Source organism: Mycteria americana, chromosome 11 (genome assembly GCF_035582795.1).
Source record: "Mycteria americana isolate JAX WOST 10 ecotype Jacksonville Zoo and Gardens chromosome 11, USCA_MyAme_1.0, whole genome shotgun sequence".
Lineage (NCBI taxonomy): Eukaryota > Metazoa > Chordata > Aves > Ciconiiformes > Ciconiidae > Mycteria > Mycteria americana.
The window spans coordinates 3,632,332-3,648,813 of NC_134375.1; the positions used below are offsets into that span (position 1 = coordinate 3,632,332).

General features: G+C 45.9%; 2 protein-coding genes across 2 annotated transcripts; one reads left to right on the forward strand and one right to left on the reverse strand.

Annotated features, from left to right (window-relative positions):
• Positions 1-509: 509 nt before the first annotated feature.
• On the reverse strand, positions 510-10,789 carry MKRN2 (makorin ring finger protein 2). The gene is made up of 8 exons (XM_075514465.1): positions 10,616-10,789; positions 9,941-10,069; positions 8,150-8,328; positions 7,064-7,368; positions 5,301-5,515; positions 3,630-3,740; positions 1,303-1,447; positions 510-672 (listed from the first exon to the last, which is right to left on the reverse strand). The coding sequence occupies exons 1-8, from the start codon at positions 10,639-10,641 to the stop codon at positions 529-531; spliced, it is 1,254 nt and encodes a 417-aa protein (XP_075370580.1). The 5' UTR covers positions 10,642-10,789; the 3' UTR covers positions 510-528.
• Positions 10,782-16,278, forward strand: MKRN2OS (MKRN2 opposite strand). Its single transcript, XM_075514466.1, has 4 exons — positions 10,782-11,050; positions 11,490-11,539; positions 12,461-12,623; positions 15,499-16,278. The coding sequence occupies exons 1-4, from the start codon at positions 10,845-10,847 to the stop codon at positions 15,716-15,718; spliced, it is 639 nt and encodes a 212-aa protein (XP_075370581.1). The 5' UTR covers positions 10,782-10,844; the 3' UTR covers positions 15,719-16,278.
• The last annotated feature ends 204 nt before the right edge of the window (positions 16,279-16,482 follow it).

The following is a 16,482-nucleotide window of genomic DNA, read 5'->3' on the forward strand; positions in this document are numbered from 1 at the left end:
CTACTGAAACACTCGCTGTAAGAATACAGTAAACTTGATTCTGAACTCTAAGTACTACTTTGAGGTATAGTGTATTAGTTCTTAAATCTCCTTTTTAAGGAAGAAAAAGCCACACTGACCATTATTCCCAGTGGGCTTTTGTAGATATACCTTTAGTTGATTTACTGAAGGGAAGAAAAAAAAAAGCAGCACCCAAAATAGATTTAGCAAGAGTTCTTTAACAGCTTAAGCTTTAAATGGTAAGAGAGGAGCTGTATTTACACTATCACTCAGCTCACAAGACGGCGTATGTTAGGCCAAAGAGGGAGAAAACCCTCTTGGGATTAAGGGATTTTTTTTCCATGCAATCAATTTAACTTTTTAAATATATTTTAGTATTTTTGTTGCCATACAAAAACTATCTGAAAACTTTACCAGGACTGCACAAGTAAACCACAGGGAACATTCATTCTAACTGTGCTGTAGAAAGTAAAAGCATTGCTAAATAAATAGCTAGATTGCTACACAAGACAGCACCTTTAGTTCTCTTTATTGAGAAGTAGCAGGGTCCTCATCAGCCCCAGAAAGGTGCATGAAAAGTTCTCCAAGTTCTGTTACATCATTGTCTGTGCTGGTCACAGTCCTACTTTCTCTGTCTTCAATAAAGTCCCACAGACGAACAGAATTGAAGAACTGGAATAGAAGAAAATCTGACTGAGCATGAACCAGTACATGTCACAGTTCCATCAAAATATTTTCCATTATCAGTCTTATTTCTTTGCTAAAAAAAAAAAAAGTCAGAAGCTGGGATTCAAAAGCTGGCTTTGTGCTAGGATTTACTAATGCTCTCGGCAGCATTTGCTGTTAAACTGGAAGTGACAACCGCTCTCTTGAGCGTTACAGTCTGAATATAGTGAGGTCAAACTAGCCAGTATTGCCGTGCTGTATCTATGTGAAACCAGCAGGCCTGCCCTGGCTGGTCAGGGTGCTGGCCAAGCCATAACGAGTTTTTGAGAAGGCTTTAACCATTTTAGCTGGTCTTATTGCCAGCTCTATGCAGGCAAGTGAGGTGAGTTTGTAATACTGCAGGTGAATGCTTTAAGGGCACAATTCCTTTGAAGAAAGGTTTGCCATGAGAAGGATTGGCTGAAAAAATAAACAGGAATAAAGTTTTGCTATTAAATGACAAACCTGTGCCTCAAGGAAAGGTGAGGGATGCTTCCTTCGCTTCTCCAAGGCCGTGCATGGTATGAAACATTTGAAGTAGTACACTTTACATTCAAAACGTGGTTTGAATTATACTTGACTGGAGTATTCCCTTACCCGCACAGTCCCCTCAGAGCTGAGCTGCTTCCGTGGTTTTTCAGGTTCAGCTCGTGTCCCATCTGGATAAGCATGAAGGTAAAGACACTTTCCTCCAAACGGGCAAGTTCCTTTCCCTTGTTCAAAGTACTTGCAGGGTTTTTTCCTGATTTAATTAGAAGAGACAAGAGTTATTGCCTTCAGCTAGTAGGAAATAGATACCGTTCACTCTCCACGGCTGCTTATCTCATCCTTAGTCAGTGATGCAAAGTACTGCTCCTGTTAACACACCAAGAGTTTTGGTCTCCCGTTCCCTAGCTGATAGCAGTCAAAATAGATGGGAAAGATTATTAGAAGCGAACAAAGGAACACATAAAAAAACAGCATCATAAGTCAAAAAAATTAAACTATCTTAAGCCATGGAAAGTGAGACATTCAAAGAATGTCATTGATCCTACACATGCATTTTCATCGTAATGAACAAATCCCTTGCTATTTCTCTAGCAACATTCCTCTCCTGTATCTTCTACCACTACATTTTTATGAATCTGTTCCTCTCATCATCTCCTTTGGAAGTTCTATGATGATGCTTCGTTAATTTAAGTTTCCATCAGCTTTGTTGTTCAACTAAGCTGTTCTAGCTGTGCAGCAAATGTTTATAACGGTGTTGCTTACAAAGGTCATACGCCAGTACTCAGGGCAGTGGGGAGGGGGTTGATGGATTGTTCTACAATGAAAAACATCTGAACAGGAAACTACAGAGAAAATGCAATTGAACTTGTAAACTTAATACACAAATAGTGATGAAACTGGTTCCTAAGGCACAGATACGGTCTGTCAAATAGCAACTAAATGGAGAAGCAAGCACAGCAACAAAAAACCCCAAACAACCAAAACCCCCCAACCAGGCACTCCATTAAAAGTGGAATGGATTTGTCTTGGTTTGGAACTCAGGTGGTCTCTGACTTCCAGGTTTCTAGGTCTGACTTTTTCCCTCTGGCACTGGCATATAAATCAGAATGGATTTGTGCTGGCATGACCCCTGCTCTTAGCTTAGACTCCCCTTTATTAGCATTTTTTCATTCTGTGCAATACTAAATCCTCAAGTTAAACTGACTGCCAAGAGATATGCCCATAAAAACCTCTTTGGTACAGAAATTCTAGCTACAACACAACCTATTAGTCTTAGCTGAGCACTTTTTGTATTCTCTTCCGTACAACAGGTTGACAAGAGCCAAAACCCAACTTCTAACACTGCCTGGCACCCCTATTCCAGTAACACAAAAGCTTACCTTACTGAGAACGTGGCCAGTTAAAAACTGACTAAGCTGAGGCTTTTGAGCACAACTTACTACCCTCAATTCAAAGTCCTTATGAATTAAAACGAAAAGCCGTGACAGCAGTAGGGTGTTGAAAACAAACTGTATCTGAAGAACCTCAGTTTAAAGTGATTCATTCTATTCAAATATTTTGCCTGACTAGAAGATAAAACACAACAAGATGCTGGATTCATTTAAGGGAGCAGTACTGCTTTCAACAATTCTGCTGCTGTGTTACAACAGGACTTCAGAGACTTAAAGCTTCCCAAGCAGCTGAAAAGCCACTAGCAACACCTGCACACAGATTTAAGTTAGGCCTATTTTTTTCCTGTACTCCAAAGGGCATGTTTAAAGGTTGGCGCGCATCGCAGAATAAAGCTGCGCAACCTTCAGCAAAATAGTCGTTGCTCACTGGGGTCAAGCACAGCTCTGCTCACCCTTGTTAAGGGTAAACAAGCAAGGAGATCAGCAATGGTGTCCTGTTCTGCGAACTACGCAACCCTTACGCGTGCCAGGCAGGCGCAGCTTTGCTGTAGAACTATACCCGTCAGCAGATCTCTCCCAGCGCTCCAAGCACCGGGCAAATCGTTACTGAACAATAGAAGGAATGCAGTAGTACCTTCCATTTCCAGTAGACGTTACAAAAGCCCTGTGAAGTTTTATCCCGTACTTCAAGAGACTATTACATTTTCCTTCCCTATGTGTTTTCCTCAGTAACTGACAACCTTCCAGGCAATTACGTCTAAGGGATCAACAGAAAACGCATGAAGCCAATTTTGGCAAGTGAACTGAAATAGCTTCAACATTTCAGAGCACAGCGAGTTTGAATAATTTCTGATCTATAATTACGCGACAGACCCTTTCATAGCAGTCACAAAGTTAAACAAAAGTGTTAACAGAGATTAAGAGTTCTCTGTAGAATGGTTTGTAATTACATAAAGTTTAAAAACACAGGCGCTTTGATTGACTAAGCCTTAGCGTATCTATCTTAAGGACAATGTAAATAGTATTTGTGGTTACTGAACTTACGCCACTCCCTGCTTAAATGCTTCGATCAGCTCGTTTTTCTTCTCCTGGTCTTCTACCCAATACGCACTGGGAATGACAAACTCGGATATCACACGGCACTCCGGGCAAGACCTTAATGGATCGAGACAAAACAGCAATGCTCTGTTATTTTCCGAGAGCGATACTCCTCTATAAATTAGGCAGGAACAGCAGTCTCCCAAGTGAAAGGGAGATGGTTTGTCACGCTGAAGCAGCAGGCACCTCCTCACACGTTAGGACAGCGCACGTGCACATCTGTTATTAGTTTCAATTGAAATAAGCCAATTCAGAGCCGTCAGGGTTTGCGCTACCTTGCGTTCGTTTCTAGCCCTGAACAAAAGTAACGGGCATTTCCTCAATACGCAGAAATTATCTGCTAACCCCAATGTGCAGAAATAAAGCATAACAGCTACGCGAGTACTGCGGCTCCCGTGCAGCAGAAAGCCAAACCAGCTGAAAAAAAGAAAAAGGAAGGTCTCTAAGCCTTTTGAAACGTGATCTGACTTCTACCAGCAGTGACGAGTTGTTCACTTAGTGGTTTTATGAGATGGATTTCTACATGAGGAATTAAGATCAAGAATCAAACATGCAACTTCAGGTACCTCAACAAGCCTAGGAAAGGCTTTATTATCCCCTCCCCGTAAGTCCCATAAAACACCTTGTCTCCCAGCCGGCAGTGCTTTTAGAACTAAGCCAAGTCCCTCCTTCAGATTAACTTTGCAACGACCGGTATGGTCACCATTATGGAGAAATGTAAAAAAGATGTTTGAAGAATTTGTATTAGTATTTAATCCACACTCAAAACAGATTCCAGGGCCCTGTTTCTGAAAAAACCCCTCACAGTCCCTACTGCAGGCAGATTATCTCAGTACCTCGACTCCCATACAGGTTACATCCTACCGAGCTAACGTTCACTTCAATGAAATTCATAATGAAAGTTGTGCAGAAAAGTCTATTTTGGCAGAAGACTGGAAAAATTTCCCACCTTTTCCTCAGCATGCTTGTAACTTGACAGAGTTTTCAAAGAGGTGCTCAAAAAAGGAAATTGCCCTAATTGGATGTTTTAAATTCTCTCATCTAAGGAGGAGCATGTTTGGAATACATTTTTTTATAGAGCTAGAAGATGAAGGTGTTTACTCAGATAGATACAGATAAATGCATGATTAGTGGGACATGTAGCTTGAGTACGCTATAATTTAGAGAAAAATCCAGTAGTTAAGCACATACATAGAAAAAAAGGAGTGACTGTTTTTGCACACAGGTCACTGTGAAGGGCACAGGTTAACAAGGTCTCAGCTGCTCCAGAGCCCACGCGTGCACTCTGCCCCACCGCCAAGGCAATGAGAGGGGGCTCAGTTACAAAGGGCCAAGCTCTTCCCACACAGGACCACAGCGTGTAAGTAAACCGTCACCAAAGGATACCCGATGCGTCCTACTGGTCTTGAAGGCAGTTCTCATAGCCACACTGCAACGTCCTGGAATTTGCCAGCGCTTGGACCAGGATTTTCTGAGCTCAGATCTTATTAATGGCTATGTTAATATTTACACCTATGGAATCCCCAGTTTTATTTCCATATCAAGTCAAAGCACACCGGAGAGCCCATCTCACTGACACAGGCCACACAGCAGAGACTCTGGTTAATATCAGCTTACTTTATGATTATATTCTCGAACTGCTTGGCACATCTCCACTGCCGGATGCAAGACAAGCAGTACGTGTGATTGCAGTTGGAAAGGATCCCAAACCTCCTCTCGGAGGCTGATGGTTTCTCGTAGACCACTTCCATGCAGATACTGCACACTTTGTCCTGGCTTGCCTGAAAGGCAAAGGCCTTCTCCATGTCATGCTCGAACGTCGCCATGCACATCTGTCAGAGGAGAGACGTCATTGGTTATTGCAGTCCATATATCAGCCTTTTGTTTGTAAAACAAAAGTGTCTATGAAAGGGATCTATTACAGGAAAAATAAGGTACACTGATTAAGAGCATCATTCCTACCCTTCATCATCATAATTTAATTTTAAGAATGTTAAATTCAATCACATATTTCAGCCCTGCAGTGTTCTCTGCAGCTTGAAGAGTATCAGAAGTAAAACTACCCAAACAGTCTACATTTATAGCTTTCTGTATCTCTGTCATGGAACAGGTATTGCACAAGGAAATGCTTCAAATACCCCTAAAACCCTCTAATTCAGGCTCCAGAATGGGTGCCACACTCAAGATGTTACTCTGCTTAGCATTAAGGCCCCACTCACTCACTGGATATTCAGCTTTACCCTAGCTAAGGAATTAGTCTCTCGTTACAGGCTTTCCTACAGCGTTTCTCAGCACAGTATCCCAGAAGTGACAATCAACAACCAATTTACACTTTCACAGCGCTACAAGGTGAGCTGCTGGTTATATCTGCATAGTTTTGCCTCCTGCTTTTCAAAGTTCTCGGGACTTGACAAGTAAAATAAAAGACTTTAAATTACAATAATAAAAAAAAAAGGACACAAAATAATTCCACATGAATAGGAGCATTCTGACTACTGCACCTTCTCATCCAACACACACCTCTGCTTCCAGAGCCGAGCACCTGACAGCAGCGGTGACGGGATACCCTGCCAGATACCAACGAGCTCCCGGGAGAAGTGAGAACTCCTACACCAGCACTTTTTGCAAGTATACACCGACTGCACAAAACCTGAGATTTTTAACCCCTTGGATTCTACGACAGATTCTGGAGACACTTATGATTCAGTAACCACTAACGCTGCTGGTCTTCCTCCTCCTCAGCCTTGAGAACTCCTCCTGTTCCTGACCAGCCCTGACCTAAATCTGGTAGCCAGGCAGAGAAAAGAGCAGCCCCTTAAGCTCATCTTTACCCAACCAATTCCTCATCCAGTCCCTCCAGCCACCCTACTTCAAGTTCAGCTCCAAAATCTTTGTACGCCGTTCAGTCTGTCCCTGCTTGACCCTGCCCTGAAATCAGCCACCACCAAGAAGAGACATCTGAAGAGGTGACTCAGCACACTGGCAGGGCAATCCCTCAGAACGCACCAGCAGCCCACAGTTCCTCTCCCGCGCTGTACATAACGTACCACTGAGACATCGCGTAAGCTACAAAAGACATTTTCCTGGTAGAGTTTTAGGGTGTTCTGGGAGAAGGCTGCAGGCAAGCTTCCCGTAAGGATGAAAAGGAAAAAAAAAAAAGACATTGCTGTAAAAGGCTATCTGCATCACCATTACCAATTAAGTCCTAGATGCTTGAACAGGCTTCTCTTAGAATCACTTTATAGCTAGACAAACGATAAAACAAAAGCTCTTTGGAACAACAGGCTCTTCTACAAAACACATCTTTGGATTTTAGAGCAAACCAACCAAATCTTGCACTGAGCAAAGCAAATCTCACACCGATTTCCTGTTAATATTACCATCTCGTGAGCCTTCCTCTGCTCTTGGTCGAAAGGGTGAAGTACTTGCAACCCACATATCTCACACAAGTCTCCGTGGAGGTAAAGGCAGCGATCTCCGAAGTGGCACGCTCCCGCTGCAGTGTAAGGACACAGCTGCTCTCCGTCAGCACAGGAGCTCCCAGCTACCGGATCTTCCAGTCCACTGCAAATAGCTTCCAAATACGAATGGGGCTTCATTTCCAGGTTATCATTTTGGTCACTGCAACACACCACATCGCCTGTGGCACTGGGCTTCTGCTTTTCTTCATTCAATCCACACAGATCTTAGGAAACAGAAACATAATATGAGCCATACAAGACACTGCACAAAACCCACGCAAGAAGCTCCATATACTTTCTCTCCAATGATTACCAGGTTTTTTTTAAAAAAAGTTTTCTTCTCAATGAAATCTCACCTCTGAGCCCCTTTTGCTCACAAATCACAAGACTTTTCACAAACCACCTACTGAAAAGTTTGATTTCAAGATTTCTTCAGCTGTTTTCTGTTTACAAATAGGCTAAAAAATCCTCTCATTTCACATGAGGGCAACTGGCCCATTCGGCGCAGCAGTGAGAACAGGTGGGCACGGCGCGGGGGGGCTCGGCTCCTCTGCCCTGCCTGTCGGGCACGGACAGATGTCTCCGGGCTTGCGTTCCTAAGGGCTGGCACAATCCTCCACGGAGCACAGGCCAGGTACCCTGGCACAAAGCAGCCAGGGTTCTCACCATTTCAAATGCCCTCACGCTGAGAACAAAATGCACAAAAAGATCTGAGGGGCAGAGGTATTTTAACCAAAAAACCCAGATCAAAACAAAAAAAGACCCCCAAAAATCCCCCCAAACAAGAACCATCCTTCAGGGAACACCAGGCTGAAAGCCAGTCAGCTAGACACGGTCATTAAAAGGTACTGACAGGGACAAGCGTTTCCAGGAAAGAGGCCTCATCGGGTAGGAAGTCTGACTGCACCTCTCCAGCTGTCCACGAAACTCAAGTAATAAAAGGAGAAAAACTCCTAACTCCTGTCAAGCACCAAGGAGGACGAGCACAGCACCACTCCCACTCACTTCTGTCCCTGAGCACTAGCGTTTTCTTCTCCCGTTTGCCAGTCTCACGCAGTTTGCTCCTGATTATCGGTGCGCTGTGCTCGGGAGGATGGCGAGGGTTGTGCAGTGCTGCCGATGAGAGGGGAGGCGGCGCAGGGGCCGCTGCACCCCCCGACGCAGGCAGTCTGGTGTGATCATACCTACGAAAGGAAAAAGACAGAACAAGCGTTATAAAGGCTAAACTTGGCACAGTGGCCGGACAGCTCCCCTGATGAATATTTAAACAAAACAAAACTGAATAGCTACTTTTTTTTAAAAGGATTGTTCTGACAAGTCGACTGAACTGCTCAGTCTCTTTCAAAGCCAGACTAAAAGGTTTCTCACTCTCAAAAAATGGATGCCTCTGCAAGCACACCTATATTTTCTTCTCCAGAGACACCCAGCACAGCTGAAAGAACATTATTCATGTGCATATTAAATTAGATCTTTGTCATCCCCTCACACAAACAGGTTTGCTGGCATTTCTCAGAGAAGCAACATCAAAACACTGTGCAGGAAGGAGCGACATTTCGTGATCTCGGTTTCTCCCTGCAAGCAGCAACACTTAAAGACTTTATGCTCCCACACCACAGGAGAAGATGCAGCATTTGCACAGCGGATAGGAAAGGACTTGAAACATCCGGTAAAGCTATGGAAATAAACTCCAGCAGCAGAGCAGAAGCAATCAGTGCAGTAAAGAGGCTGGTCCAGTAAAGCCATGGACATACCCGAACGCTAGAATATTTTTGACAGGAACAAAAATATTCTCCGTATCTGTTTCTGGTCCTGTACATACCCACAGACATGCCATACGCATGAATTGCTTATGTGCGAGCGCCCCAGCAAAACAGCTGGAGTAAAACAGCAACACTTTGCAGCCATCACAACGGTGCAGTCAGCGTATGACGTGGTCCCTGCGAATAACTCGGCCATCAGCAACATTATACATTACTAATTCAATGTGAGCAGCTAACGGAAGCTGCAGAAATCCCTAACGTTCAGTCTCCTGATCCAAGTTTGGTACCACGAACTAAGCAAAGGAAAGCAAATGTAACTAAGCCGGTGCAATCACAGCAATGCCGTGAGATCCCCTGTTCTTGTCAGGCGAAGGTACAAACACAAGCTTCTCATCCGTGACCAGAATTTTTCCAGGAAGAAGCCACGGGCTTCATCCACATCCCTGATGGAACGTAACAACATTAAGTAACGCACAGTATTTACTGGAGCATTTCCCAAGGAGTTTTAACCAGAAGACATCAGGAGAAGGTGTGGTACTGTTCAGCTTTCCCACCAAACCTGCTCTAAGACAGAACTGAAAGTCCTCAAAATTGTGCATTAGAATCTGCACGGAGGAGGCTACAAGCTGCACCAGGAGAACGGAGCGAAGCACTGCCGAAACACTGCCTGCGCCCAGCTGCTTCAGTCATATGGAAGGCAAACCATGCCGCCAAATGCTATTTCATGTGAAGTTTTTTGTATTTAATAGGTCTTGCTACAGTAAGAACCAGATGAAAAACCTATGTGAAACCTAAAGTTTAATTTCTACCGAGTAAAATAATTGCTGAAGCCAAGGCAGAGTAAAACCGTAACATTGGATCCATAAGCTGGTTTTTGGTACTGGGAGAAAAAGCTCGTATTTAATATATTATTTCATTCCCTTTGTCATCGTATCGTTTCTTGACCTTTGACTCCCTGGGGTTTAAAGCTGACTGCCTGTGATTATCACGCCCAGTTCTTCTGAACTCACTCTTCCAAAAAGAGTCGGGTCTTTACCTGCACCGGGCTCCATAGGCACACTGTCCCTTCTGGTAGTACTTGCAGATGGTAGAGGATTTGCTTGTAGATAAATCATGCGAGAACAGACACTTACTCCCCTCCCGACAGACTCCTTGCATGTAGTACCTGGGGGGGAAGCAGTTCTGGTCAGAGAAGTCTATTTCGTAAGGTCGGCTTCGCTCCCCAGAGGAACCTTTGAAAAGCGTCTCCCTCCAAACCCGACCTCGCTTCTGCCTCACGATACAGATCCCTATTCGGAGGCCGCACACCGGGGCCTGCGGCAGCCCCCCGCACCCACCGCCCCGCCCGGGGACCGCTTCCCCGCCCAGACAGCGGCGGGCACCGGACCGCACCGGCCCTCGCCTCCCGGGAGACGCGCCCGGCCGGTTCCCGCCTCGGCGGCGGCTGGGGCCGCCGGGCCCGGCCCTCCCAGGCGGAGGAAGCCGCGCTCCCGCGGCACGTGCCGGGGGACGGGGCCGCGCCAGCCCGAGAAGGCGCCGGGCCGGGAGCAGGGGCCGCCCGGAGGCCGGGGCGGGGGAGGCCTCCGCGACCTTGCCCCGCCGTGAGCAGGCCCTAAGCGGCTGCGCGGCGCCGGGGCCGCCCCGCGAGGCGCGGGCCGGGCCGAGGGAGGACAGGCCCCGGGCCGGGCCGGGCCGAGGCGGCGGCGCTCACCTGCAGGTCACCTGCTTCGTGCTCATCCTCGCCCCGCCGCCCGCCCCCGCCGGGGCCCCGCTCCGCCGCGGGAGGAAGGGCGGAGCCAGGCGCGGCCCCGGCACCGCCCCCGCCGGCGGCCGCCCGGACGCTGTTCACCGGCGCGCCGCGCCGCAGAGGCGCGGCGGGGCAGGCTAGAGCGTCGCCCGCCCCGACCATAGAGAGGCGGGCGGCGGGGCGGCGCGCCGCCATGGCGGAGGCCGCCATCCTGCGGGTGCGGCACTGCGGCGCCGACATCTTCTGCCGCCGGCCGCCGCCGCGCTGCCCCGCCTGCGGCCGGCCCCTGCGCGGCGCCGGGCTGCCCGCCGCCCCCGTCCGCCTCCCCAGCCCCTTCCGCCACGGCCACCGCCAGCCCCGCGCCTTCCTCCTCCGGCCCACCGCCGGCACCTTCCTCGGGTAGGGGCCGGCGGAGGGCGGGGTAGCCAGCGGCTGCTCCTGGGCGGCCGCGGGCGGGACAGGCGCCTCCCGGGGAGCCCGGCCTCCCGCCGCCGGCTGCGGGGCACTGGGGAGGCCCGCGGAGAAGGCAGCTTTCACCGGGCTTTCGCGAGTTTTCAGGTCGCTGGAGCGGTCCCCGCGGGGCCGTCACCCACCGCCCCGCGGGGCCGTCACCCAGCCCCGCGCCGGGGCGGCAGCGACTGACCGACCTGCGCGTAAGTCGCGATCAGCCCCCCGTGGAAAGGGGAATGCCTTTTGCAGGTTTTGCCTCCCGATCCGCAGCTCGGGGCCGAGCAGCGTGAGAGGGGGCACCTGTGCCAGAAAGAGCGAGCGTGAGGACCGTTCTCCCGGGGACGAGCAAGGCTCGCATCCGTCGCCAACACCCCTGTTTTTCTTTCAGAGGATACGACGGGAGATCTGACCTTCATGTTGGAATAACCAATAGTAACGGTAAAAAGTACTCTGTAGCTGCCTTACAAAGTGCTGCCCGTCTCCCGTGCCTTGTATTTACACCGCAGGCCCGGTTTGGGTCTGCCCCCTCCGCCTGTGCTAGCCTGCACTGGCGAGTTCCCGCAGAGCCACCTCCGCGGGCGCGGCAGCGCCTGGGTCCTGCCAAGGGCGCAGGCTGCAGCACCCGAACACCTCACGCTCTGCTGTTGCAGAATGCCTGCTTCCTCAGCGGGCTGCAGGGATCGGAACTGGGGGTTAGCTGTTCGCTACAAGAGGATCACATAAAGATCAAAAAATCTCGAGTCCAAGGATTTATCTGGCCTTGCAGCAGTGAGCACACTGAGCTTCGAATGAAAGCCATTCACCTCTCCTCTCGTGCCGAGGAGCTGCACGGAACGGAATTGACCGGTGACTTCTATTCCTGACATGGGAAATAAAAAGCTAGGCAGCCTACTTTTAAAAAGTTTCAGAAAATTTTCACTTAAACACAGTTTTTGCTAATTCTAAAAATACCCCTAATTAAAAAAAAAAAAAATCCCCACATTAAAAAAGCCACATTAAAAACCATATCAGGTTCTCCTAGAATAGGCCCACCCTGCAAAATCACACTTGAGATGTTTATTTAATATAAAAGTGGTCTAAGTCGTGGGTTTAAAAAAGAAGCTTGGTTGTCCTTAAGTTGCTTTCATTATCAAAAGACATCTGAAATTACATTGTAAAAATGAGAACAAGTTTTTGATAAAAGCAAGCACTGCATTTTCTACTCTGTAGCCACAGAAGGCCACTGATGGGAAGCCAGGGTGTAGCTAGTCTAAGAAAGAATGGCAGCATGGAAAACTAGTAGTAGCTGTCATCACTTTAAAAAAAAAGAAAAGATCCGATTCTCCAGCGCCACCTGACAATCTTGCTCTTTATTTTCAGGCGTGGTGTATAATTACAACGAAGAGGGCATTCACAGAGCTGAAACGGGATGGGAACAGTGCATTAGTATCCCACTAGTACAGCCAGAAGAGTTTGGGCTTCTTCAGCAGTGGGATAAGCTCCTAGAGGAATTTTCTGTGGGAGAGGCCTGGCTTCCTCACAGGTATGTAGTTTAAAAGCTGGATGCAAGAGGAGTTTCCAGTCTGGGATGATAAACTGGGCTGTTCCATTCTGGATCCTGTGAGGCTTGTGGTTCATTCACAGCCTTGCTCCTTTAGAACACACACTTCTAACAAACCAGTCTAAACAATGCTGTCAGGCTGTCTTGAAACTTATGAAACTTGAAATGCTGTCTTGAAACTTAGTAGCCTTGCTAAAGACAGAAAGAGTATTTTTAAGTCTTAAATAACAAACTCATCTGCTGGAACGTAAAAGCTCTAAAATAAGAGATCGTTTTGGGAAGTTTTCTTCAGCAACAGAAGAATTTTGCATGAAAACAAACAGTTCAATGAAACACTAAGAGTATGCTGCCAAGTACAGAAGTAGAGAAGTCCAAGCGCAATTCTATAGTTATTTCTTCTTGGTTTCAGCAGTTTTAGGTGTATTTGTGTTTACAGGCTGACCACACCGATGGGATTCTTGCCCCGATCGTCCATCCAGATGACTTCTTTGTTGTCAGTGATCAGAAATGGGAAACAGTCAGGCTCATTTCCAGCTCTTCCAGCTGGTTCGTAACATTGCTTTGGAGAGTTAAATACAGAAAGACTTCCACATATTTTGAATTAAACCAGTACGTTCCAAAGAGAACGTTCAGTTCTTTGTAGCGTCCTTTGAAGTTAATGCCCGATGACAGTGTTACAAGTTACGCAGCCCAGCTCAAGCATGCGCTGCCACATCAGCAGGCCTGCTGATGACAAAGCAGCCTGCTCTCCGAGAAAACACCACTCCTTGAACTGTTCATCAGTCACAGTACATTTAACAAACAGCCCGTCTGAGCATAGTTCTGTGAAGTGTTTAAGTTAAGACGTCATGTTATATGAAAGAACCCCCCTCCCCAAATCAAAACCAGGTTTTAGCAATTCTGTATGTGCTTGACTATAAAATTTCAGAGATAATATGTTATCTCCCTAGTACCAGGAGATGAAAGAATTTGACCTAGAATAGAATTTTTAAATGTCTACAGAACTTGTAAAGCCAACAGGATTTGTGTCTCTGATGCTTTTACAGTTCCCAGTGCCTTAACGTTATTACTAAAATTAACTCCATGTCAAAAAAGGTGGATAGATGTGTGCATCTCTTCTACAAGCTTTTCTTTGCTTTTCCTGTCTGCCACCTCCTGACAAAGTGACCTACTTTTTCCACAAACAGACCAGTAACCACTAAACTGCTAAAAATTTAACGTCTTAAAAAAAGTTCAGTTAACTCCTCAGTTTATTTTTTCAAAGGACATGAACTGCACTAAACTAATCCTGTACTACTTTGGGTTCAGGCCAAGCCCGATTCTAATTTTCTTGATTGCTTTTAATTTACTGGAAGGATGGTATATAACAGCAGTAAAGAACAGCGGCCACAGCCATGACCAACTTTAAATTACTGAGAGATAGTGGGTTTGCTTGTGAGGATATAAAGACGTGCTTCCCAAAAATGAGATGCTAACTGGAAGACAGAAATGGTAAGATGGGCATTACAGAATCTTGCATTATAAATACAAAATTGAAAAGTTACATGCTCTGCTTAATCGTGGAACAGATTCAGTAAAGCACTTGTGCACACAGAAGTTATCCAGACATGCTGCGGCGCTCTGCAAACTTGGCCCTGAGCTGGTGAACCCAACATTTTTTTCAGTGTCATTTCCAGATGTTTTGCATTGCACAGTGATGATGGCCACTCTTTGAAGTGACTCATAATTATTTTTCCTTAACAATTATTTTGGTAAAGCAAGTACACTGTAGCAAATCGCTTGCTCACTAAATGGCAGCTCGCAGGTCACTTCAGATACCCTTAACAACCCGGAAGAGCTTTGAAGAAAAGAGTGAGCTGTCCTGAGCTGGGCTCAGGGCCGCAGGGTTGCTTTTGATACCCAGAGTCTTCAGATCTTGCAAAAAGACGTTGTAAATTCCCAGGGCTTCTGTGAGGCTTGCCTCACAGAAGATTCGCTGTGGCAACAGAGACCACGGAGCCACTGACAGTACAAGGCAAGGAATGAGTCACAGGGCCAGGAAGAACAAGGGAAAAATGGCACAGGATGAGGCAATTACAGAAGAAGCTTGAGGATTAGGCAGATGGCAAGCAGGAGTCTGAGCAGGTTGTACCAAATGCAGTTATACAGGGCCAGTGGAAAAAGCAGCGCTATGTGGTGAGGGAATGGAATAAATCACTGAAGTTGGTAGTGGCCATGAAACATTTGGGAGAATCGGAGAGACGCTCTGACAGTGAAAAGAACAGGTAGGTGCCATGTGCTCCTAGGTTAGGGTAGCAGGGGAGGAAAGAGGAAAAAGGCAAGAACGTTTTCAACGGCTACTCCTCCTGTTCAGTTAGCATTTCTGTCCTTGCACAACTGGCACAAACTATGGCCAATGGGAGTTTGACTGGCACACCATACAGCAACTGTATCAACGTATCAGTGATAGAATTCATTTTAAGTAAGCTTCCGAGTTAATGCCACGCTGGAAGAAGTGCACGTGGTGGCAAACAATTAACATTACTGCAGCAGGAAAAGGTTTTCAAGATAACAGAGTAACAATACATGGGAGAGCAAACGTTAACAAGGTAAAAGCCAAATAAGTATAAAAAATAAGAACTCATTATTTTACAGTCTGCAACCCTCTTTTTTTTTTTTTATGCTCACAGTTTCCAGTATCCTTGGCTGGAAAGTACAACTTGCGATGAACAGAATATATTTAAGCACCAGTGTTAAAGGAAAGTGGCAATAGTTCTTGGAGAGCATGCGCTTCCTTATTTCACCCAGTAAAATATTCCTCCATGCGCAGTAATTAATGGATTAGTGCTAACTCTTACTAACGAGATATTTTTCCTAGGTATGAAGAACATGACCACAACTGCTACACGTACGCACTGGCATTCATTAACAGTGTACTGACCGCACAAGGGAAACGACAAATGAGTAAAAGTGAATTTACAGAGAAATTTGTGATCCCACAGACAAAGAAAGCTTCCAAATACATTACTCTGCATCAGGAGCTAACGGCTAATGATTTCTACATTGTACCCCTTCCTCATCAAGAAAAACAGTGCTGAAAATGACAAGTTGCTATATTAAAACATCTACAACATGCAATAGGAAAAGGAAGTCTTAAGACTTCAAATCTCAGGGTTTACGATGCATGATCTACTTAATGTATTTAAAAACACAATTAACTTTACACGTTAACCTGCACATCATGGAAGGATCAGGAAACTGACCTTGTGCATTTGAATGAAATAACATACATACAATGTACACACTACAGAAAATTTCTATGGGAACTATTCACATGGAAAAATGTTTTCCTATTTACATTCACTATATGCTCTGTTCTGCGAAGACACTTAATACCAGAAATCATAACTGCTGTGTAATTAAGGGTTTTAACAAATGAACTGTGGTAACTTAAGCTGTAGCAAACCAAAATGTTTTTTTCCTGTCACATTTGTTTACTGAGGAGTGAAAAAAACGGGAATTTGTGCTTGCGTGCTGCTGAAATCCAAAGTCCATGACTTAATGCAGATTCACTACATGCAAAGGTATCTTCTTTTACTTTAATTACTAATAAATATAACAACAAATAAATCCAGCCTCTTTGCTAGATACATTTCTTTCCAATTCCTCTTTACATTTTGCACATTTATTCCTTAAACCAAGACAGATGCTTAGTATTAAAAGATAATAATTTAGTGTCTGTATCTGTTAGTATCTGTAATAAGCAACAGACTCCTCAGGATTTATCTCGGAGTTAAAACTTTAGAACTTAACAAAAAGAAATTTAAGTTAAAAAAAATTAAAAAGATCCTGCAGCAGCACT

What these genes read in the sequence shown, in the direction of transcription:
- MKRN2 (XM_075514465.1), bottom strand. Translation starts at nt 10,641, where the DNA reads ATGAGCACGAAGCAGGTGACCTGCAG. An exon ending in ACGAAGCAGGTGACCTGCAG is followed by an intron (nt 10,070 to 10,615) that starts GTGAGCGCCGCC and finishes CTTCCCCCCCAG; the next exon opens with GTACTACATGCAAGGAGTCT. An exon ending in GCTCTGAGGGGACTGTGCGG is followed by an intron (nt 673 to 1,302) that starts GTAAGGGAATAC and finishes CTTCTATTCCAG; the next exon opens with TTCTTCAATTCTGTTCGTCT.
- MKRN2OS (XM_075514466.1), top strand. Translation starts at nt 10,845, where the DNA reads ATGGCGGAGGCCGCCATCCTGCGGGTGCGGCACTGCGGCGCCGACATC. An exon ending in ACCGCCGGCACCTTCCTCGG is followed by an intron (nt 11,051 to 11,489) that starts GTAGGGGCCGGC and finishes TTTTTCTTTCAG; the next exon opens with AGGATACGACGGGAGATCTG. An exon ending in TGGAATAACCAATAGTAACG is followed by an intron (nt 11,540 to 12,460) that starts GTAAAAAGTACT and finishes CTTTATTTTCAG; the next exon opens with GCGTGGTGTATAATTACAAC.